An 18,447-nucleotide genomic window follows, 5' to 3' on the forward strand; every position below is an offset into this window, starting at 1 on the left:
ACCAACAAAGTATTTTTGGCTTTTTATCTCCATTATTCTCAGCTGTGCAAAATTAGCTACGATGCCCTTTTGTGTTGCTGGAGGAATGCCTTATTCTTATCACTGTATGACAGATTACTGAAGGATGTCACTATTTTGCCTGGTGGGCTGTACCTAATCCCAGCCACCCCTTTGGGCTGGGAGAGAAGTGTGGCTCATTTAGTATATGGCATTAAATCGGAATGACCATAGGGCTTCCTGAGTGGGTTTTTTAATGTACAAAATCCAGACCCCTGGGTCCAAGATATCTATTTTCTCCATACTATCACAATCATGGGTGCCCACACATGCTGCAGTTGTAAGAGTCCTTGGGATTTCGATGTGAAAATTCTAGCAGAAGCTCATTGTGCAGCCAATTGTCTCAAAGCCTAAATGAAACAATACAGCTTGGAGATACAAACATGATAAATTAGCACCTAATACAGTGGTACCTCGGGTTAAGAACTTAATTCGTTCTGGAGGGCCGTTCTTAACCTGAAACTGTTCTTAACCTGAAGCACCACTTTGCCTCCCGCTGCTGCCACGCTGCCTGAGCGCGATTTCTGTTCTCATCATGAAGCAAAGTTCTTAACCAGAGGTACTATTTCTGGGTTAGTGGAGTCTGTAACCTGAAGCATCTGTAACCCAAGGTACCACTGTATTGGAGTAACGTCTTAATTGTGTCCTATTTCTTTGATGGAATATGAGCAGGATTCCTCTTGAGATGCTATGAATCTTATTTCCTGGCTTCAAAAAAGGAATCTTAGCAGATTATAAAGCTTGCAAGACAAACATTCCAGCCCTATAAATTATTCTCTGGCTTGGATGTGAATCAAAGCTGGAAAAGGGGGTCAAGTCATTCCTTTCTCTCTCTAACTCCCTTGTTGCTTCAGTGATGGTGGGAGGTATCCCCCATTAAGGTAACAGGCCCCCTGCTACATCTGTGAATCAGCTGCACAGGGATATATGCATTTTTCCATAGCACCACTAATGTCCTGGATTTCCAACACTGCACTTGGAGTGGACTTTTAACTCTGTTATTCTGTCTTCTGGCAAACAAGCAGGAGTGAGAAGATATGTAATTTCAATGAGGTATATATCCATAGGGATGCCATTAGATCCAGCTTGTCTCAGAATAAACCAAGTTTTGGGGAAAACCATTCCAGTTTTCCAAACACAGTTCCAAGCCTGACCATAGGTGACTTTGCTCCATCAGGGTGGAATCTGCTTGTGACCTGTCAGACCAGTGTCATACTTTGCTGGTATGTTGATTCCTGGTCCCTTTCATCAATGTTCTAACAGGCTATTGCAAACAGAATAAAGGATAGGGAGCAGTGGCGTAGCGTGGGTTGTCAGCAAGGCAAGTAATTTGACCCCCTAACCCGTGGATTTGTGCCCCCTAACCTGTGGATTTGCGCCCCCTAACCCTAACCCCCAGATGTTGTGCCCGGTGCGGCCGGCCCCCCTGCACCCCCCACGCTATGCCACTGATAGGGAGGAGGTGTGGTCTGTTTAAGTTACTAGCAACTGCAGATGCTTCTAAACAAAAAGGCTTGTCAACTATAAGAATGGCTTTTAAATAGTGCAGTTCCATAAAGTTTTGGCTCTCCAGTTGCCGCACTCCAACTCCCATCAGCCCCAGTCAGCATGGCCAACAGACAGGGATAATGACAGTTCTAGTTCAACAACATCTGGAAAGTCACAGGTTCCGCACCCCTGCTGTAAACTATATTTAGGTTTTAAATTTATTCTTTTTTTTAAACGTGCAGCTGTTTCAAGCTTGTTTCTCTAACTTTTGAGGTACCCAAAGCACCAGAAAACCGTTAGCTACTGTAGGAGACACAAAAGGTTCTTAAAGCTTGTAGCTCTATGACCCTTTTACCTGGGCTGTGGGTTAAACCACAGAGCCTAGGACTTGCCGATCAGGTCGGCGGTTCGAATCCCTGCAACGTGGTGAGCTCCCTGTTGCTCAGTCCCTGCTGCTGCCAACCTAGCAGTTCGAAAGCACGTCAAAGTGCAAGTAGATAAATAGGTATCGCTCCGGTGGGAAGGTAAACTGGCCACATGACCCGGAAGCTGTACACCGGCTCCCTCGGCCAATAAAGCGAGATGAGCGCTGCAACCTTAGAGTTGGCCATGACTGGACCTAATGGTCAGGGGTCCCTTTACCTTTACATTTAAGCTCCACTTCTCTTTTCCTTTTTAAAGGGAGTATTTAACTGGGTACCAAACTGCGGGAGGCAGTGGAAGACAGGGGTGCCTGGCGTGCTCTGGTCCATGGGGTCACGAAGAGTCGGACACGACTAAACGACTAAACAACAACAACAATTTAAGTGGGTGTAAACATGCATAGGATTCCATTGCACTAAAGCTGAGTAGGTTGTGATGGATTAAAAACTGAATGCAGAAATCCCCAGGCTGCCTTCTGGTAAAAAACAACCACAGGGGTTTTGAGGACAATGGAGGCGGAATTTGCAAAAACGGATGGGATGAAAACACGGCACACAGCACAGCCGATAACACTACCTTCGACACGCCCACAAAACAACTCCTGCTTATCTCCAGCGTCCGAAAACTTTGCTATAACTGGAACATCGAAATACACGTCGTGGTAAACAATGTTCCAATGTAGCCATTTACTGGAAGCAAAAAAAAGATCCTGTAACGAGGGCTTGAACTCTTTTCTGACAAAGTGCTGATTTGCATGAACGGCAAAAAATAGAAATATTTTATATGCAAGAGAAATAAGTCGCGGAATTGGGCTGCCCCTGCTCAGAAACTGAACGTCCACGCCCACAGCTCGCCTCGAAGCCCCAGACGCCGCTTACTCATCCTTCCAGGAATGAAAGCTCACGCTCCGCTACGCGTGCGAAAGGGCGGAGCCCGTGCTTGGCGCAGCGCATGCCGGGAGTTGTAGTCTTCGAGCCGCGGCTTAGCCCGGCGCTGGGTTAGCGTGAAAACTACGAGCCCCAGAGTCGCTGTCGGCGAGATGGGGGGGGGGAGCTCGCTCGGCGCCTGGATTTTAACCGCACGTGGGAGTGGTTGAAGGCAAGGAGGGCCGGAGCGAGACGCAATTCCTGGCAAGGGCGAGCTCGCAAGTAGTTCAAGCTGAGCTGCTTCCCCGATTCCAGCCGAGTCCAGGGGCGGCCGGGCGGAAAAACCTCCGATCATAAGACGCCTAGGAGGAAAGTCCCGGGCTGGCAGACAGTTTTGCGGGCGGGGGGGGGGGGGAAGATGCTGGCGAGCTGCGCAGCAAAATAACAACACAACCACCCCGTTTACCCAGTTTCCCATTCACAACGGAGTAAATACTTCCTCCTCTGCCCATCGCGCATTTTTATTTTATTTTATTATTTGCGGCGTCCCACCAACTGGGCTGCTTCCAGTCTCTGGTGCTAAAGTTTCAGACCGCTTAGAGCCATGGGGAATGGGATGAACAAGGTAAAAAAACGCTGCTTATTTTGTTTTGATTCTGGGTTGTTGGTTTTTTAAAAATGCGTTTGCGCGCGAGGTTTCAGAAACGATCCAGTGAAGAAACAAATAGAGAGGATTCCCCCCCCCAACCCCACCCCAAACTAAGCCACCCACTCGATGCTTGTTTTGATCCGTGGGAAATAGGGCGTTTAAAAGCGACGCTTCCTTTAAGGGGAACTTTCTGGATACTGAATGGCAACAAGCGACTGCTTTTGCGGTGGTGGTGGTGGTGGTGGGTGGCTGGCAAACGAAGGCGCTTGAAGAAATGGGAGGCTGGGTTTGCCCCCCCCTGCCCCTCCCCGCATCTGGGGCCAGTGCCGTCCGCACGTGCATCCCGACCTCCCCCGCTCCCGGTTGTTTACTCGGAAGTAAGCCGCATCGAGGTCAATCTCTGAGACTTGAGGCTGCAAGTTTATTTGCTGCTGGGGAGGGGAGGGTAAGGTGCCAGCGGGACTTCCTTCTGGGCACACGCATCATCATGTGCGTAGGCAGCTTTTGTGAGCCTGTGTAGGACAGAAGCCTTACACAGTTGGGCAAGCTCGTGCCTTGCCTCTCACCTCGAGTCCCCAATAGTGGGGGAAGCAAACGCCTCATAATTCGCGTGGCTGGATCTGCGCCAGCCTGGCCACCATCAACCTCCTCCTCCTCCACCACCACCGCACATAGTGTGCTATTTTCACGGCTCGTTTCCTGGAGGCGCATTATGTCTTTTGCATAGGCAGGCGGAAACGCTCCGGTTAGTCGAAGAACTTGCAGCTGGGTTCCTCCTCGGCCAGCTCGTGCATGCTCTTTAAATCGAGAGAGGAGCCTCTTGCAGTCGCCTTCTCCTTTGGCCATAAGAAGGGTGGTGTTAGCTTTATAGAATCATAGCATTGTATTGCTGGAAAGATCAGCCCGTCCAACCCCCTGCAATGTAGGAATGGACTCGCATTTGGCCAGTGGTCAGGATTGATGCAGTGGCATAGCATGGGTTGTCAGCACCCGGGGCAAGGCAAGTAATTTGTGCCCCCTAACCCGTGGATTTGCGCCCCCTTACCCTAACCCCCAGATGTTGCACCTGGTGCGGCCGGCCCCCCCCCTGCACCCCCCCACGCTACGCCACTGGATTGATGGGAGCTGGAGGGTCACAGATTCCCCATCCTTGGTTTATATTAAAAATAAATAAAAAGAAGAGATCCTGGGCTTCTTGCACATTTCCACAGGGGCTGGTGGTTTGCATGTGTGTGCATCCCAGCTGCCCCCACTAATACGGATCGTGTTGGAAGTTGGTGGCGTTCAGTGTTGGCTTGGTGCTGCTACCCATGGCTTCCTGATGCCACGTTGTACCAAGGAGTGGTGCCCGTATTGCAAAGTGGGAGGCTGACAAAAGGAAGCCGGATAGTTTCAACGTGGGAGAAGAGGAAAGAAGCAGAACACTTTGGCCAGACTTGGCTATGTCTACCTGACAAGAAGTTGGATGAGATGCTTCATGCCCACCTCCTGATACACTATGATGTCTCTCTTAATAAAAAGGAGGACAAAGGAAGCTGCCCTATATCAGGAGCTCAGTTGGTCAAGTAGGAGGCTCTTAATCTCAGGCTCATGGGTTTGAGCCTCATGCTGGGCAAAATATTCTTGCATTGCTAGATGACACTTGTGGTCCCTTCCAATGCTACAATTCTATTGTTCTAAGTCAGATCATCGGTCTACCCAGCTTAGTATTATCTACACCAGCCTTTCTTACCTTGGGTTCCCAGATGTTCTTGAACTGCAACTTCCACCATCTCTGACCATTGGCCATGTTGGCTAGGAATGGTGGGAGTTGTAGTCCAGCAACATCTAGGGACCCAAAGGCAGTGGCTTTCCAGTGTTCCTGACATGAATATTTCCCGGCCCTTTCTGGAGATACTAGGGTTTGAATCTGGGGCTGTTTCTGTACAAAGCATATTCTCTACCAGTGGCGTAGCGTGGGGGGTGCAGGGGGGGCCGGCCGCACCGGGCGCAACATCTGGGGGTTAGGGGGCACAAATCCACGGGTTAGGGGGTGCAAATCCACGGGTTCGGGGCGCAAATTACTTGCCTTGCTCCGGGTGCTGACAACCCACGCTACGCCACTGTTCTCTAATACTCTGCTGGGGTTACTTAGAACATAGTGGAAGTGGAAGTCCTGTCCATCACAATGAAGCATCCGTGTGAGATGGTTTAGGGCTCTAATTCTCTTATTATTATTTAAGGTACTTGGAGATGGCCTTTAATGCAGCTTACATAAAAGGCTTCCTTCGCATAGATTGATAAGGTCCTCTGGCCAAGTGTGTGGGCGGGGCTAAGTAGGAAAGGTGGGTGTGCCCATGAAGAGTCCCACCCACCTTGTACTTTGATTTACCGGGCTAGATCTTGGCCCCAACAGCAGCAGGCAAGTTTGGCTGTAGCTGGGGTCATAAGTGTGCAATTAGAAGAGGAAGCGGCTGCTGAGTGAGTGGGCTTGCGAGCTGCTTTTGGCCATCTTTTTCATCCGTAATTACTGTGATGGGGCTGTAATGGCTTGTCGCAAGAAGCTCAGAGGCTAACTGCAAAGCCACGCACCCCCTGGAGATGACCAGGCCTGTTGGTATCAATGCCCTTAGTTGGTAAACGGAGTGTACCCTTTTCCCGTAACCATGTATGGTGTAGGCAAGAGAAATCGGCCAGCAGTGGATTACTTGAATTTTTCCAAAAACACCGCAGCCCTTTGTTCGTAAGCCAGACAGGCTTACTCGCTTCCTTAATGTTTCTGACAAAAGGCAACCCCCAGAGATTGCTGACAGCTGCTGTTGCCACAATTGGATCATCTGGCTATTGTTTGCTCCTGCCCATTGCCTGACCCGTCTATAATGCTGCGTTCAGTCGCTCGCCTGCTGCTGGAACCTCCCTGAAGCGGAATCGGCAGCATTTGCTCACATTCTTCCTCTCACACACTGTGGTCTCTCCCACCTTCTGCGCCTTCGGTTTCCCCCCACTGTCTGTTTCATCTTGTAAGCTCCCTGGGGGCGGGGATCTGCCTCAAACTTTGGCAAGTCATCGAAGATGCTTTGTTCCGAGTCAGACCAATGCTCTTCTCCACATGGAACCAGTAGCAAGGTTTCCAGGGGTTCACGCAGGAGTCTCTTCCGGCCCTTCTTGGAGTTGTGAGGGATTGACCTTGGCATCTTTGGAGTAGAAAGCTTGTGCTTTACTGCTGAACCGTAATTCCCTCCTCTGGGATCTGATGTGCCATGATATTGTTACAAAAGCTGGGTGCGTCCCTCTCTGTCTGCCGAGCGGTGGCAAGAGCCCATGGGGTTCCAGACACAGCGGAGACTGTTGCAGCTTTAAGAAATATGGTTTATTCACCTATTTACACCTTCAGTCTGCAAGGAGGGAGTCCAGATCTTACAGCATGGTCATTTCAAGCCAGCGAGCCAGCCAGCAGCCAGCCTGCCCAAGATGGATCCTAGTCTTCCTTCCCTCTTCTTTTTCCCAGCAATCATTGCTCAAGACTTTTCCTTTCACCTCACACCCAGTTACCTTGGCAACCTTCCAACCCCTGTCTCTGTCTCCTCCTCAGGTGGGGAGAGGGGGGAAGGACAGTTCTCTTGCATTGCCCATGGCCCTCAATGGCCCTAATTTGTTTCTTAATGGCCCTAGCTTGGTCAGGTCATTTTGCACAGGCTAGCCCAGGAATTCATCTGCAGTTTGTTTCTCCCTTCACACCTCAAATAATTAAAATCCTTCAATTTCTTAATTTCTAGGGTTTGGGGGGGTCTCCTCCAAATCTATAAGAATATAGATCGTGAACAGGAAAATTGAGACACTCCAGATGTTGTTGGACTTCAGTTCCCATCAGTCGTAGCCAGCATGGCCAATGGTCAGGGATAATAGGAGCTGTAGTCTAGCAACATCCGATGGGCCACAGTTTCCCTATCCCTGTTGTAAGTAACGCTTCCCTCCCGTGTAGTTAACCCTCGCCCCAAAAGCATGGGCAAAGAGTTTTGTGCATCAAGACCATTTGTGGCTTCATTTCATTGTGCTTTGGAGTTCAGTGGACAACACCAAAGCATATTGAAGTGCATTTATGAGGATCTTATAATTCTCAGGCGGAACTGCTACTAAAGTTTAGGGACTAAGCAAGCATCTTCTTGTGCCGACTTGTGGCTCTTTGCCACTGTGATCTAAATCATGAGGGAACACATGCTATTTTCTCCTCGTGTAGCATCATTTCCATGTCAGCCTCTTCCAAAGAACGTGCGGTGCTGATGTGGTGGCACCGTATGGAGTGAGGGTTCGAGACCACCCGAAAAGTATGGCATGCATCAAGAGAAAGTTCTGATCAGGGAGATTAGCGTTGGTTTGAAGGGGCCAAAATGTGAGATGGGCATGGAAACAACACGGTCTTGACTGGGGAGGGTGGTGTATAAATAAATTTTTATTATTATTATTAACGAGAGTGCAACCTCATTTATCATGGCTGTAGAATTGTAGAGATGGAAGAGACCACGAGGATCATCTAGCATAACTGCAATGCCTGAATCTTTCACCCAACATGAGATTAAGAGTCTCATCCTCTACTGGTTGAATGATCCCTCAGGACTGTGATGCGGCCTGGTCCTTGGGCAAAGGCCCGCCTGCCCTAAGAAGTGTTGTGGTGAGAGGAATGGCAACTGTGGTGGGAAAAGGGAATGGCACCCTAGTCCACACATGTGGACTATGACTTGACACATATTCAGGTCATGTAGTACCTGCAGGTCCCTTCAGAGAGAGGCAAGCAATGTACGAGGGTTGCATTGTTCTGGCTGTCATGGTTCTCTGGTGAAACAGGGCGCGGAAAAGCTTCCTGTGACTTTAACTGGCATGTGCCTCTTGGTGCTGGCCTATTTAAAAAAAAGTCAAGTTGCATGTTCCTTGCCATTGTCATACCTCTGATATCAGCCTGTGTACATTCCTAAAACGATGAGCAAGTTTCCTGCCTCTCCCCCCTTTCTGTGTCATTGTCACAAGAAGGCTGGTCTGCCAAAGAGTATGAGAGGCCGGATAAATCTTGAGCACATTATTTGTTCAAGCTGGCAGGCTTTTGAGTTTGGATTTCGTTCAGGACTTGGGAATGATAGAAAATGAGGTACTGGTCAGCCCTGGCTGTCAAGCGGCTTCGAGTGACCCATTTAGTCGTATGGGGGATGCCACCAATGGCCATGGCACCTTAGGGGAGGGATATATTCATCAGAGCTGCAGCATGGGGCAGAAGATTTAACCAGCTTCTCGTCTTTCACATGCTCTGTGTTCTCTGTGTGTGTGTGTGTGTCCTCCTTCCCTGGCAGCTATTTAAATAGGGCAAACCAAAACCACCCTAAACTGACATTGGAGCTGCTTTATAGGCCAGGAGCTGTTCGTTTGCATGTGGTTGTTACTTCAAACCCTCTTGGTGCCCTCCTCACCTCTACAAAATGGCAGTAGGGCTGGAGATCCCTTGCCACAAAAGCCACCGTACACAAATAGCTCCCCTTGTCCAGCAGATACCACGTAGCTGGGAGCTAATAGCAGATCTGGGCTGAAAATCATACCATGGATACACATAGTCCACCTCAAAATTTCTGGCTATCAATATATATGATGGCCATATAATGAAGAAGGCATGGAGAGTTGTCCCGTCTCCCATAATCTCCAGTCCTGTTTCCACAGCCACAATCTCCTCATGTCTTTTGCCTCATAAGTTTCCAAATAGAGACCTAGTGAAACCCTCAAGGTTCAGATATGGTCCTTGGACTGCCGGTGTCTGGTCCTTCCTCTAATTCCAAATGTGCAGGAGATAGATTGTGGATGGTGATGAAGACCCATGCTGAAGGACACATAAACCAATGGGTACAACTTTATACAGTGGTACCTCAGGTTACATACACTTCAGGTGACATATGCTTCAGGTTACAGACTCAGCTAACCCAGAAATAGTACCTCGGGTTAAGAACTTTGCTTCAGGATGAGAACAGAAATTGTGCAGCAGTGGTGCAGCGGCAGCAGGAGGCCCCATTAGCTAAAGTGGTGCTTCAGGTTAAGAACAGTTTCAGGTTAAGAACAGACCTCCGGAATGAATTAAGTACTTAACCTAAGGCATCACTGTATTAAGATGTAATGTCATTAAGTTCAGGACACTTCAAAAGAAGTCAGAAACCATCTAAGGGACAACTGAGGACCAGCCCTGAGTTCAGAGATAGCTTCAAATCAAGCCATTCCCATTACTGATTTAAGTAAAGTTACAGTATTTTTGGTGTAAAATGAGTGATAGATTCTTAGTTTAGAGCAGGGTTTCCTAGCTGTTTTCAAACTACAACTTCCATCATCCCTAGCTAGCAGGACCAGTGGTCAGGGATGATGGGAATTGTAATCCAAAATATCCCTGGAGATGCGAGTTTGGGAAAAGGTGGTTTAGGTTTCTTTTACTGGTCCCCTCCCGCCTTTATTAAACTGCTGTTAAGCTACGGGACCCTGAAACTAAAAAGAAAAAAGCTTCAAAGTGAAGTGGGGAAGATTGGAAGGACAAACACGCTGCCCTTACCATGTTGCCAGACTCTGTAGATATAAACAGCGTTATGTTCCATTCTGTATGCAAATTGAACTGCGTCAGATCATGTTACCACAAGAGATGTACATTTGATATTATATTTCTTTCTGTCTCACAGATTCTTCCTGGCTTGTTCCTTGGAAATTTTAAAGGTAAGTTCAGTGTCATTAGCAGTCATAGTGCCCAACCACATTTTGCTTCCAAACTTTGTGTCTCTCTGTGTGTGACAGCTTTGTCTAGGCTTGCCATACGTCAGGAAAATTCCTGGCATGTCCTGGTTTTTGGGTGTAAAAATGGCATGGGGGGATTTGCTGAATTGGCAAAATGTCAGGGAAAACCTGGATGTATCACTATTGGGGGGGGAGGGCTTCCTAAAAAAAAGCTGAACAGGAATGTCAGGAATTTTACTTTTGCTTTGTCTCTCCCAAACTTTGGATGGTTCTTCTAAGGCAGGAGTAGGAAACCTGTGGACCTCCTGTTACTGTTGGACTAACCATCAGGCCGAGCTACCTTGGCTGATGTCATGGCTGATGGGAATTGTATTCTAATAAAAGCCATAAAAAACCACAGGTTCCTTGCCCCTGGCCTACAGTTGCTTATGTGAAAGAGACACAAGTCTCTACCTAAACCTGTCTGGTTTTGTGATCATCACCACTAAGCTTTCAAGTGGGGTATCTGCACACTCCTTCCCCTTTGGTGCAGAGTACATTGCCACAGCCCATAGAGTCTTGTATTTGAAGCTAGCATGGTGCACACTCCAAAATCTGAGGAAGGCAAATTCAGGTTTGCCCAATTAAAGAAAATAAAAATGGTCATGGGACAGAGCTCAGCAGGTTCTCACAGAACAATATGAAGAAGCTTTGCTGAGTGGCAAGTCTGATGCTAGTTCCCATTGCCTGAAGAGAGGGAGCTGCAGGAATGATAGTTCCCCACATCTGTTCCATCACTGCTACCTACTCATTTTGGTCTTCAGCTACCCTGCTTTCCTCAGCTCAACACAGCCTTTGTAGACATTAGCTGAGGAATGGATGAATGAGGCCCATGCTGTAAGTCTGAGACATAGTAGTATGTGAAATGGTACTCTAGGGGCAAGCTCAGCATCTGGTGCCACAGAAGTATAAGGTAAGGGACCCCTGGATGGTTAAGTCCTGTCAAAGGCGACTATGAAGTTATGGCGCTCATCTCACTTTCAGGCTGAGGGAGCCGGTGCTTGTCCACAGACAGCTTTCTGGGTCATGTGGCCAGCAGGATTAAACTGCTTCTGGCGCAACGGGTCACCATGACAAGTGCTAGAGTGCGTGGAAATGCCGTTTACATTCCTGCTGCAGTGGTACCTATTTATCTACTTGAACTGGTGTGCTTTCGAACAGCTAGGTTGGCAGAAGCTGGGAGAGAGCAATGGGAGCTCACCCCGTTGTAGGGATTCGAACCGCTGACCTTCCAATCGGCAAGCCCAAGAGGCTCAGTGGTTTAGACCACAGCGCCACCCTCTCCCCTGCATGGGCCACATAGCTCAAGCATGATCTGTAAGGATCATAGAACTGTAGAGCTGGAAGGGAACCCAAGGGTCATCTAGTCCAACCCCCTGCAGTGCAGAAGTTTGGAAGTTTTTACTTCTGTTTTCAATTAACCACAGTTTATGTATTGGCCAAACCTCAACAAACTGTGGTAAGCCTTGACTCCGGTTTCCTGAAGCAAACCAACTTCAGATTGCAGTTTACGGAGTTGGCGTGTTTCATTAAACTATTCAATAATCCATTATTCAGATTAAGCTCAGTTTAAATTTAGATGTAACGGTAAACCTCCAGCCTCCTTTCCCAGATTTGTTAATGCAATTCATGTAGTTTAGTATGACATGTGACGAATGTTGGAGTATTTGCACTGACACCAGTGCCAGACTGTGCATCAATAGAGATTTTAATTTTTAAAAGGGAGGGATTGAGAGGCTTTCCCTTTTCACCTCTGCCCACAACCATTTTAAGGGAAAACGAGATGACGATGGCAAATCCTATGTTGACATACAGTACTTCTTTTTTGCTCTAAAGTTATAGTGGGCCATGGTACAATTTCAGCCTCGTAGCAGAGTAATGGCATTTTCAAACAGGTAAAGACCGGATGGCGCGGGTGGTGCTATGGGTTAAACCACTGTGCAGCTTGGGCTTGCCGATCGAAAGGTTGGCGGTTCGAATCCCCGCAACGGGGTGAGCTCCTGTTGTTTGGTCCCAGCTCCTGCCAACCTAGCAGTTTGAAAGCACGGCAAAGTGTAAGTAGATAAATAGGTACCGCTCCGGCGGGAAGGTACCGTAAATGGTGTTTCTGTGCACTTCTCTGGTTTCGCCAGAAGCAGCTTAGTCATGCTGGCCACATGACCTGGAAAACCTGTCTGCAGAAGCGGACAAACACCGGCTCCCTTGGCCTGTAAAGCGAGATGAGCGCCGCAACCGCAGAGTCGTTTGCGCCTGGACTTAATTGTCCCTTTACCTTTACCTAAAGTCTGGATGGGCGGCAAGGAAGAGATGACAGGGTTAGACACTGTTGCCAACTGCATCCCAAGCCACACCTTGGGAGAGTAGCACTGTTTAAGTTGATACCTGAAAAGGATCGTTCCAAAAACAGGCCTCAAACCAAAGAGGCTTAGTTGTGTAACCTTGACAGCACTATGTTTTTATCAGGTTTGACTAAAAGCTTAGCCCCTTTATTGGTTCAGTGCTTTGGCAGTTGACAAGAATGTGTCATTTGGTCAATGTAAATAAACGATTAAATGGTGGATAAAGAATAAAACTGGTGAACATGGGAAGAAGGTAAGTAATGTGGATTAAATAACATGGTGGTGTGGTTTTGCGTTTGTGAGAAACAAACGTACAAACTGATCTGAGGTTCATCGGCTGTAACACCGAGACCTTGGTGGCTAAAGATTGAATACACCCAGCGCGGTGAAACCGAGACCTGGTATCTGTTTCCCAATTTGGTTCTTTTTAGATTTCTCCCTCTGTGATTGAGTCGAGGCAAAGAGAAGCTGGCTGATATTGCAGAGTGAGTCAGCACTTAACCACCGACTTTGAGCTGTGCAGCTTTTCTGACTTGCAACCTTTGCTGGCTGCTGTGTCAGTTGGCCTGTGAAGTGTTGTCCACTGTTTCTATGGAGGCGATATATAAATGCTGGTGGTTAAGCTGCGGCAGTTTAATCCTTCAGCAAGCTGCCCGTTAGTTCACCAGGACGACTGTTGGGAACTCTTCCCAATTCAGCAATAAGATCTACAGTTGGTTGTGTTTCGGCATGCTAAGTGGAACGCCACAGGCCAATTTCTAAATAACTCTCTCCTCTTGTCTTGGTTGTTCTGGACTTAAAATGTAAGATGGCTACATTTGAAAGGCCCCTTTTAAACTGCCATGGTTTTTACGGTTTTCTTGTTTGGAAGGAACAGACTAGTGCATTTGAAGCTCACAACTCCTCACCCCAGCTATTGGCTCCCTCAATGTTCCACTGGAATTACTGATACTTCAAGTCTGGATCACGTTTATCCTTAGGCAGTGTCCAACTGACATGAGGGAAATCTTGAATGGAGAAATGTTCTAAAATTTATTCTATGAGATGTAAAAATGGCATATTCTGTAGCATGTATATAAGTCACAAAACTTCAAAACAAAGTAGGCCTCAGGTGAACGTGTTTGGGGAGGGCATTCTATAGTCAGGGCACCATGAGGGGGAAAAGACCCTGTCACTGGTGGCGCTCCCCCTCCAAGATGTGGCACCCAGCTCTTATTGTCTAAAAGTTCTTCCTGTTGTTTAGTCACAATCTCTTTCCTTGTAACTTGGATCCAGGAGAAAGCAAGCTTGCTCCATCCTATGTGTGACAGCTCTTTAGATGTTTGAAGATATCTAAAGGGGTTGAAAGATGAGAGAGTTGGTTTCTTCTGGTCTCTCCACATGAAACTGGAATCTACTCATAACATGCTCCTCCACCTACCTCAAGGCCATGAAATAACACAGCAACAAAACAAAACAAAGCTTTGTTACATTAAAATCCTGCCAGCGCCTTACTGAGTCAGAGCATTTGCCATCTAGCTCAGAACAGTCTACACAGTCTAGACTCTGTGCTGACTGATGATGGCTCTTCTTGGTTGCATTCAGACAGGAGTCTTTCAGAGCCCTGCCTACAGGAGCCGGGAGTTGAACATGGGTCCTTGGGAGCATGCAAAGCACATGCCCTACAACCAAGCTGTGGTTCTATCTGTACTTTCCATAGACTGTAAATCCAAGCTGCCCACCAATCCAAAGTTGATATTTGCTGGGTAGGAGAGGAGCATACATCTACTCAAAACACCAATGTGTACTTCAAATGTTGAGTGTCGCTAGAACCTAGGCAAGATTTGTAGATTTCCGGGTATGGTCTACAAGCACATGAGGTCACTGCCTTGCTGAAGGTCAACAGGCCGTGGTCTGGTCAGTGCCTCAGTGGGTCACCACCATTTAGAGCCTATGTGTATGTTGACTTGGGTTTCCATGCAGAAGAAAAGTATGGTACAAGTGTAAGAAAATATACAAATAAATGAATAAATAAGAACATAAGGTCCTGCTGGATCAGTGGCCCATCTAGTCCAGCAGCGAAGCCCACATTATTATTATTATTATTATTATTATTATTATTATTATTATTATTATTATTGCAAGGAGGACTCTCAGGCATATACCTCCACATGTGGTGGGAATGTCCCCAAATCCAACTCTTCTGGACATCATTCATACAAGAAATATGTAAAATAACTAAGCAAGTGTTAGAAGTCACCCCAGAACTGGCCCTACTCAACATTTTTTCAGACAATAATGCCCACTCATAACACAAAGAGCTCATAAACCACCTACTCTCATCAGCCAGAAGCATCATAGCTAGACACTGGAGAGACCTGTCAGGAGTAAGCATAGGCCAATGGTACCAAATAGTATGGGAAACAGCCTTATTAGAAAAACTCGCCAACAAACTGAAACTGACACTGGGACAAATAGAAGAAGACACCTTCACCCCAGTATGGCTCCCCTTTATCACATACACAGCCCAACAAGATAATGACAAGAACCCGCCAACAGCATTCAAATCAGTCTGGCTAACCTGATCCACACACCCACCCACCCACACCCCACTCACACACAAAAACAAATTTCACTAGAGCCAATCAAAGACAACCAACCACACCCTAGGCCAAGCTCTTTCACCACCAAAGGAATACAAGCGAATAGTAAAGAGAACTCGCTCAAGTGACACTGACACAAAACCTCACACATACACTAAGTAGAATAGAAGCATTGCCACCGGACCCCACCCCCACTCAACAGTCCCCCCTCCGCCTCTTTCTCCCCTTTCGTCCTAATTTAACACAAATGTCTCAACAAATGAAACTGATCAGTAGAAAATGTAACTTGAAAAAAGGGACATTGAACATACTTTTGTAAACCAAGAAAACTTTAATAAAAATATATTAAAAACAACAACGAGGAGGACTCTCTTCGTTCCCAGCAAATGGTTTCCAGAAGCATCTGTGTCCAAACAGTAGAGGTATCCAACAGGGTTAGTAGCCACTGATAGTCTTATCACCCATGAATTCTTTCCTGCAAGAAATCTTCAATGCATGTATTTTGGGTGTCGTTTTACGGTACGGTATATAGGAGGCTAGCAATACCTTTCTTCCCTTTGAAGGTAAAGGGACTCCTGACCATTAGGTCCAGTTGTGGCTGACTCTGGGGTTGCGGCGCTCATCTTGCTTTACTGGCCGAGGGAGCCGGCGTACAGCTTCCAGGTCATGTGGCCAGCATGACTAAGCCACTTCTGGCGAACCAGAGCAGTGCACGGAAACACCGTTTACCTTCCCGCCTGAGCGGTACCTATTTATCTACTTCCACTTTGATGTGCTTTTGAACTGCTAGGTTGGCAGGAGCAGGGACCGAGCAACGGTAGCTCACCCCATCGCGGGGATTTGAACTGCCGACCTTCTGATCGGCAAGCCCTAGGCTCAGTGGTTTAGACCACAGCGCCACCTGCGTCACAGCATGGGTATATTTCTAGGTTTTGACCTATAAAGTCTTAATTAAACAACCCATGGCCTTTTTTTTTTTGTGAAGTTAGGAGAGATCCCCACCAGGTCCTCTGAGGGAGAGCTCAGTAGCTGGAGAGGTGGGTGCATTTAGGACTTAAAATGTAAAATCAGTACCTTGAATTGAGCCTGGAAATGAACCAGGTGTCAGTACCACTGGCCTAGAATTCACTCCCCCCCTCCATTTACTTTGACGTCTAATGTCCAACTTTTAAGGTCGTAATTGGTGATAAATCTAGATTCCACCCCCCTCTATTCTCCTCATTGTGACATGAATTGTTTGTTTAAATGATTAAGAAGATTAACTGAACATTTACAGAGCAGCACTTTCCATTGAATGAACTGCTTTTGGGGCTCGTGGTTTATAATGGGAGATGCCCGGGATTTTCCCCTCTTCAGAAAACACCCTTCTCCAGTTTATGTGCTCAAAAGCTTTTCTTTGCCCCCCACCCCCCGGCATGGAGATGTTGTGATTGGTGACAAAGATTGTGACTGCTGAATTTTGAGCTATTATGTAGCTTTTAAAGGTGCCTGAGCCAATTGGTGTTACGGTGACAATTCTCGTGATTGTGTAAGTCTGGTTGTAAAAGATCAAGATCAAGATAAATTTATTGTCATTGTCCGTATATACACAGTATACACAACAACGAAAATCAAACACCCAAAGACCGGGTTCACATACACATTTGCACGTATCTCCAACACTCTCATCCTATTCAGACATAATCTATAAAACATAACATAATCCAGAATATAACATAACCTATTAAAGGCATAACATAACCTAAAACCTATCTCATTGACTTCCCCCCAAAAGAACTCACCCAGCACAATCCATTTATAGCATTTATATCTTCCTGTCCCTTTAAGGAGCTCAAGTCGGCACCCATTGTTCTCTCCCCACAACACCCCAGTGAGGTAGGTTAGGCTGAGAACTTCATTCCTGAGTGGTGATTTGAACCCGGGTCTCTGCCGTCTTACTCCCAGCACTCTAGTCAGCACAGCACACTGTTGTTGCTGACAGAAGAAGAAGAGGAGGAGTTTGGATTTGATATCCTGCTTTATCACTACCGGAAGGAGTCTCAAAGCGGCTAACATTCTCCTTTCCCTTCCTCCCCCACAACAAACACTCTGTGAGGTGAGTGGGGCTGAGAGACTTCAGAGAAGTGTGACTGGCCCAAGGTCACCCAGCAGCTGCATGTGGAGGAGCGGAGACACGAACCCGGTTCCCCAGATTACAAGTCCACTGCTCTTAACCACTATACCACACTGGCCCTCTTAAGACCATTAAGTAGCCAGTCAGTGCTTCTGTGTAGCAGCAGCTGCTCAGGAAAGCTTCTCTTCTTTGTAGCTCAGCAGTTCCCTGCTAATAGGGAGAGGAGCACGTTTCAAAGTTATGCTTTTTGTGGTGCTACTTGATAATTGAGTTAAATATGGCTGACCATGCTAATGGCTTTTCCTCCCTGGTCTCCTTTTGCCACAGATGCTCGTGACACCGAACAGCTGAAAAAGAACAACATAACGCACATTCTTTCGATCCATGACAGCGCCAGGCCCATGCTGGAGGTAAGGGAAGAAAGCTGGTACAGCTTGAGCCATCATCGCTTCCCTTGCCAAGCCTTCTAAACTCCCCGTTACATTACTCCATCACGGTGTTTTAAACTTGCCTTGTATAGTGGCCAGTGCATCGTGGGCACTGTCACCTGGCTTTCACCTGATCTGTCAGGCTCCGGGGACTTGGCTTCCTCCCCCCCCCCCACTGTTGGCTGTAGGTAAGCAGGACAAAGCGAAAAGAGTCCCTTGCCAGAGCCAGGGCTTTTTCGGCTGTGGCCCCAATCTGGTGGAACGCTCTGTCACAAGAGACTAGGGCCCTGTGGGACTTGACATTTTTCTGCAGAGCCTGCAAGACGGAACTGTTCCACCAGGCCTTTGACCAAGGCACAGTCTGACCCTCTCTCCTTCTGCAATCCTCATAGAACTCTAGCCCAATGGTTGCCATTAATTTGACTCTGAGTTGATTTTAGAATGAGTTGATTTTAGAATGTATTTCAATTAATTGATTGTGATTTTATGTAAACTGTGTTATTTTTACTGTTGTTAGTCACTCTGAGCCCGGCTTTGGCTGGGGTGGGCTGGATATAAATAATTTACTACTATTATTATTATTATTATTATTATTATTTATTAAAGAGTCTTCAATGATCACAGGACTTCCCCCCAGTCACTTCTGTCTTGGAACCTGATCTCGCAACCCCCCCGTTTTTGTATCGCCACCTTATCTTTTCTATGTGACCTTGGACTGATAGGCTGGGCACTTTCCA

General features: G+C 47.2%; 1 protein-coding gene across 4 annotated transcripts in view; it reads left to right on the forward strand.

Annotated features, from left to right (window-relative positions):
- DUSP22 (dual specificity phosphatase 22) overlaps nucleotides 1-18,447 on the forward strand; it is a gene marked incomplete at its 5' end in the record, with an annotated part of 72,167 nt that overhangs the window by 28,746 nt on the left and 24,974 nt on the right. The window contains 3 exons of one of the 4 annotated variants that reach the window (XM_081918297.1): nucleotides 10,158-10,191; nucleotides 13,019-13,072; nucleotides 17,610-17,693. In XM_081918297.1, the coding sequence (XP_081774423.1) occupies nucleotides 10,158-10,191; nucleotides 13,019-13,038 (54 nt within the window). In that variant the 3' untranslated portion in view covers nucleotides 13,039-13,072; nucleotides 17,610-17,693. Of the gene's footprint in view, nucleotides 1-3,099; nucleotides 3,460-10,157; nucleotides 10,192-13,018; nucleotides 13,073-17,040; nucleotides 17,066-17,609; nucleotides 17,694-18,447 lie in introns of those variants that run through there. The other 3 variants (XM_081918298.1, XM_081918296.1, XM_081918295.1) reach the window with 3 other exon arrangements.

Source organism: Podarcis melisellensis (genome assembly GCF_964234715.1).
Source record: "Podarcis melisellensis genome assembly, chromosome: 7".
NCBI classification, from domain to species: Eukaryota; Metazoa; Chordata; class Lepidosauria; order Squamata; family Lacertidae; genus Podarcis; species Podarcis melisellensis.